The sequence below is a fragment of the Cimex lectularius genome, unplaced genomic scaffold (genome assembly GCF_000648675.2).
Source record: "Cimex lectularius strain Harlan isolate CLEC.00 unplaced genomic scaffold, Clec_2.1 scaffold160, whole genome shotgun sequence".
Classification (NCBI taxonomy): domain Eukaryota; kingdom Metazoa; phylum Arthropoda; class Insecta; order Hemiptera; family Cimicidae; genus Cimex; species Cimex lectularius.
The window spans coordinates 563,184-569,183 of NW_019392776.1; the positions used below are offsets into that span (position 1 = coordinate 563,184).

The 6,000-nt window shown below is 36.8% G+C and overlaps 1 protein-coding gene across 2 annotated transcripts in view; it reads right to left on the reverse strand.

Moving 5' to 3' along the window:
• LOC106671242 (myb protein) overlaps positions 1-5,509 on the reverse strand; it is a 70,119-nt gene extending 64,610 nt beyond the window's left edge. Inside the window, exon 1 of one of the 2 annotated variants that reach the window (XM_024227650.1) lies at positions 5,302-5,509. In XM_024227650.1, the coding sequence (XP_024083418.1) occupies positions 5,302-5,333 (32 nt within the window). In that variant the 5' untranslated portion in view covers positions 5,334-5,509. The remainder of the gene's footprint in view (positions 1-5,301) is intronic. The other variant, XM_024227648.1, reaches the window with a different exon arrangement.
• Positions 5,510-6,000: the final 491 nt, after the last annotated feature.

Here is a 6,000-nt window from a genome sequence, read left to right on the forward strand (position 1 = left end):
AAAACTCCTCTCCTTTGGACATGGTCCCGTATAACCAAGTAGAAGTAACTATTAATTGAAATTTGACGATCTTATAAGGTAATAAATGTAAAAGTTTTAATTAACAAAAGTTCACTTTCGTTGAATTTCTTCAAAAAAGCGATCTAAACGTGACAAAAGACACATCAAGAACTGCTTTAAAAACTCGTCTCCTCTCGATATGGTAGCCTGTAACCATACTGATGGACAAAACTAGTCTTAAAATTTAACGTATTTAGGTTTATTCTGTGTATTTACCTAATTCTAAGCAAAGAGTTATTGAGTAAAGAAAAAACTGAAAATTCAAAAAATAAAACTGCAAAAAAACTTTCGCCCTCTTTAATACCGAGTAGTTTCACGTATGGCACGAATCAGGCCCGTTAAACGCCTTTGCATTCCCTGGAAAAATTTCTCGTAAACTCCTGAAGCATTATTTTCCATTTATCAAAAACAGCCGTACCCAACTGTTCTAGAATGGTAGGAACTGGGTTTTGGCGTTGTACACTTGTACCAGTCGATTAAGTCGGTCCCAAATGTGTTCGATTGGGTTCAAATCTGGACTTCGAGCTGGCCATACCAAGCACTCGATTCCAACCTCATTCAGGTGGTCATCCAAGATATGTGCTCCTCAATGGGGCCTGGAGTTATCCTGCATTTGCAATGTGAGGGGAAATGGAATTACATGTTCTGCGATTATGCCTTGTAAGTATCTCTGTGAAGTTAGAGATCTTCCTCGCACAACAACCAATTCGGTGCGGGCGTCCAAGGAAATGCCACCCGAGAACATCAATGACCCACTCGCCTCCTAGTGTGAAGCTCTTTTCTCCGAAACGCCGAAGAACTCTTCCTATTGTAGAGGGATATACATTAAGCCCCAGGCGACTTTGCGCTGGCTTTATCCTTCCTCTAATAATGTTATGACCCTGACACTGTCATGGCGTGGAATGCCACCCGAGGAACCAAACAGCATGGGGCATACCTTTCGCCTGAACGTCTCCATATGAAATTACGCCCATCTGAAGATTTGAGGCCAACTCTCACCTTAAAACCTTATAAGAAAACTTATCCCCAATCTTCCAATTTCCCGTGCAAATTGAAGCCTGGACATCTCATCTCAGCTGTGGTAAGAAGAAGTCCGGATGCCGGGCCCTGGGGTTATTTTCATTAAGCCTTCTTCTTTCAGCCCTGGGAAAAACGAAACATTTCGGACTTGTCTTGTCAAATTTCTTATCTGCTTTCCCGAAATGCTGTGGTTTCGTAGAGAGCCTGATGACGGATCTATCGTCTGTAAATCTAGGTCGTTCTCGCCTCCTAGTGTGAAGCCCTTTTCTCCGAAACACCGAAGAACCCTTCCTATTGTAGAGTGATATACATTAAGCCCCAGGCGACTTTGCGCTGGCTTTATCTTTCCTCTAATAATGTTATGACCCTGACACTGTCATATTCATTCAAATGCCTCACTGGAGCCATTGAAGCTTAAGAACAAGAATAATAACAAATGCAATTAACGAAAGAAAGAGAATAACTGAAAACGATCTTAAGGCGTAGCAGAATGTATGGGCATAATGTTACTTTTTGTGAAAACTGGATTAATCAGTACACAAGTAAACAAAGCATTATTTACGGTTTATTTTGACTACGATAGCTTCTAATTACCTTTACCTAATGTAGAAAGATAATGGATTTAATTTTAAACTAAATAAATTCAGTGGTGCGGTAAATTAGGCCATCAATATAGTGATTGAAATCTGACTATCTTATAAGGCGGGGCTTCCCAAACTGTGGTCCGCCGACCCAAACATAGGGGGGAACTTAGAAAAAAAAAATACAAAAATCAACGTAGAAATAATAAATAACATAAACTCTATACTGAAAACAAGAGTTCTTTATTCTACAGCAGCAGCAGTTGTTTCCTCCCTAGACATACTTTAGCTATGAAACAGATGTCAGCCTATTTTAAGGTTTTGATTAAGTCTGTTTAAATTGTTAATTATTTCAAGTCGCGGCCATTGAAGTCAAGACTTTTCACAATACTATGTATCGACATGGGAAGCCTTCATCATTCCTTGCTTCACTAGACAGAAGTGAGGAGGTTATTTCGTGGGAAAGCACTTCCACGATTACAGGAATTACGTTCTGAATTCTTATCTCTTTTTATGGGCCACAATATACTGCCGTATTTATCAGGCATTTTCATTAAAATGAATGAGATGAGTCTTTGCATGGGAACAGTATCACAATTTTCGTTGCTAATGACTAAGTTCACGCCTTTAAAATAAAAATCTAGTTTCGGGATGAATCTGTTGAGAAGGAAGAGGTGGTGTGTTTTTGGTTGTTATGATTTGTTAAAAGAAAAACAAACTGGAGCTTGCGAACGTTGATTGATGAAACTTGTGAACACCTTCGAAGTTTGGAGATGTCCTTTGATCATTGCTTCCCAACAGCTCGAGACACAATGCTGCATGAGGGTGGACAAACCGTTTTTAGTTTCGACAAAGCCAACCATACTATCTTCAAGTGATTAAGGCTTCTTGGCTCCGTTGGAAAACAAAAACTTCCATCAAAACTAAATACCGAAGCTGTCTAGATGCTGAATCCGACCTCCGTCTCCAGTTATCAAAAATTAAACCCAACATACCCAAATTGTGCGGGCTGAAATATCCTCACGCTTCCCATTAATTCACTAATCATTAACTTTCAAATTATTACTTTTGAAATTGGCTCGAGTTTTACCTATTTCGTTCTATCCAATTTGATTTTTGTGTTGTATTATTTTATGATAAAGTTAAGTATGTCAATCTAATGTTTCTTTTCATAGTGATACTCCTCTCCATCGCCTAATTAGGAATGGATTGGCTAATTTATAAAATTTTAATTTACTACATATACTAGTAATATCCAATTTTAAATTCTTGAATGCAAGGGGACCTGCATTTTACTTTGGGAAAGGTGTCCGCTGGCTAAAAGGTTTGAGAAGCCGAGTTATAAGGTAATAAAATGAAAATTGAAAATAATAAAAACACTTTTGACAGAATTTCTTATAAAAATAATCTAAATCTAAACGGATAAAAAAACCACCAAGAACAGATTAAGAACCAGTCTCGACATGGTGTCCTGTTCCGAAGTACATGTAGTAATTGAAATTTGAATCTTATAAGGTAATAAACGGAGAATTTTAAATAGCAAAACTTCACGTTTGACAGAATTTCTTATAAAACCTATCTAAACATGACAAAAGCTACATCAAGAACTGATTAAACTCGTCACCTCTCGAAATGGCCCCTAAATCCAAGAAGAAGTAACTAGTAATTGAAATTTGACGGCCTTACAAAGTGACAAACTGAGAATTTTAATTAACAAAAGTTCGCTTTGGTCGCATTTCTTCAAAATACAATCTAAACGTGACAAAAGCCATAGCAAGAACTGATTAAACGCGCTTTCTCGGGGCATGGTATCCTTCACCCAAGTGGAAGTAACAAGCAATTGAAATTTGACTATCTAAGTAAAAAAACGGAGAATTTTAAATAGGGAAACTACACTCTGGTTGAAATTCTTTTAAAAACGATCTAAAAGCGACACAGAACACAGTAAGATGTACTTTATTTAACACGTTTCCTCTCGATAAGATGCCCTATACCCGAGGAATAACAATTATTAATTGAAATTTGACCATCTTACAAGGTAATAAGTGAAGCATTTTAAATAATAAAACTTCACTTTGGTCGAATTACTTCAAAAAACAATCTAAACGTGATAAAAGACAAAGCAATAACTGACTAAAGGAGCTTCCTCTGAACATGGTCTCCTACAAGTGGAACTTTGAAATTTGACTATCTTTGAAGGTAATGAAGGCAATTTAAATCTTAAAACTTCTCTTTGGTTGAATTTCTTGTAAAAACATTCTAAACATGACAAAAGCCACATCAAGAAGTAATTAAACGCGTCTCGTCTCGATATGGTGTCCTATATCCAAGGAGTATCGTACAACTACTAATTGAAATTTGACGATCTTATAATGTAATAAATGTAAAACTTTTAAATAACAAAAGTTCACTTTGGTCGAATTTCTTCAGAAAAACAATCTAAACTTGACAAAAGACAAAGAACTAATTAAACTCCTATCCTCTCTACATTACCCAAGTAGAAACAACATAGTACTTCAAATTTGATATATTCTGTAAGAATAAGGTGATAAACGGACGAAACGCCCAAATTTTACCTTTGACGAATCGCTTTTTTAAACCAAGGTCATAATAGAAGAAAAGCCGCAAAAGGTCAGGAAAAAAAATAGAGAACCGGCCGCGTTGTTTGTTCCATCGACATCATCTCAAATCCATTGATAGCACTGAGCCAAAAGTCAATGGCACGAAGAAAAAACATGGTACTTAAACATCGAAGAGAACATACAACTCAAAACTTAAACACAAAATTTGTTAAAATCTGTTTACTTTTTAATTTACAAGACTTGTAAACTTTCTAGTGAACGATTAAGATATCTAAAGATCAAATGATTTAGATGGTATATTTTTAATAAGGGTTTTCTTAAAATGTAAGCGCTTATTGATTTTCAATACATTTTAGACTTATGAAGAAATCCTATGCAGGGAATGCAAAGATCTCAAGAGTGCTTTATAATTAAATGGTAGGCGTAATCAATAGAATATTTTTGTCTTTCGTCCATATCCCTGTGCAAAAATCTTCCGCCCTTAACAAAAACAAGTTTTTTTTTGTTATCGCGTCGTTAAACATTGAAATATTTTGATGGCTTATTAAAAAAAATGTTCTGGTGTTTTTATCTGATTTTTTTTTCTTTTTGCTAGTCAAATTGATCACCGCCGTCCATTCGAGGCTGGCCCGCAAAACTCAAAAACTTCTTCCGCCTAATATGTAAAACTTCAAATTGGAATTTTGAAGGGATGTTGATAGTTTATTGTCTTTGACGGGAAGAAAGATCGCAGTTGCGATTCTGCCCTGGGTATTAATAAACAACTTAAAAGTTTTAAGATCACGCCGTTAATTAACGCATTTTGGCAGACAGATGGTTAAAAAAAAAGAAAAAAATAATTATTTGCAATCTTCAGCGACTGGGGTGGGTTTTCGTCCGGTTCCACGCACACGTCAGAACATATTAAAACATTTCCAGGGATTTGAGTGCGTACCAGGGGCGACCGGGTCGCATCGCAGGTGCTAAGGACGTAATACAAAAAGAAAAAGCTAGTTAACTCCTAAGACGACGATCGAAAAAAGGAAAATTCGACCCAATGACCAGAAATTGGTACTCACCTCAATATAGACGTGTCGTTTTTAAATTCCATTTATAAAATTTAGTCGTCGACGACAACTCGAGACAAAAGACGTCCATAGGCTGTTTTTTAAGACCGAAAAGGCCGTTTTAACCGAGGGCGAAGCTTTCTTCAGCACTTTTAACCATGTCCATTGAGCGGAAAAAAGACAGTGATGCTCCTCCCGTGAGGTCGACGTCCAACGGAAAACTGACTCTAGAGCCGGTATCGGAAAGAGAGTGCGCTGCCTCTGCCTCGCCCGCTGCCCACCATCACACTCGCGCGTACGTACGACTCTTCATTTTTTGTGAAAAACGCTTTTATTTTCCTATTTTCTACCTTTCCTTACTTTTAAAGAAGGTACTAACACTAAAAATCGAGCAGGAGTCGCTTTCAAAACAGAAAACTTGTACCAACAAGAATTTTTTTTTCTTATAATTTATTAACCTGTTAAAACAAAACAAAAAAAGTTTCAAACAGATAACATCTTATACATAAATATGAATATGTATAATATCCAAGTTGCCATAGATAACAGAGATCTTTGGAAGAAAAGGTAACACAAGTTTCAGGGAGGGGTCTTTAATATGGTACACTGATAGATCAAAAATGGAACAGGGTGTAGGTTTAGGGGTAAGCTAGTTTAGGTATAGACTGAATTACTCCTCAGCAAAGCCCTTGGACTGGTTGCAATACTCTT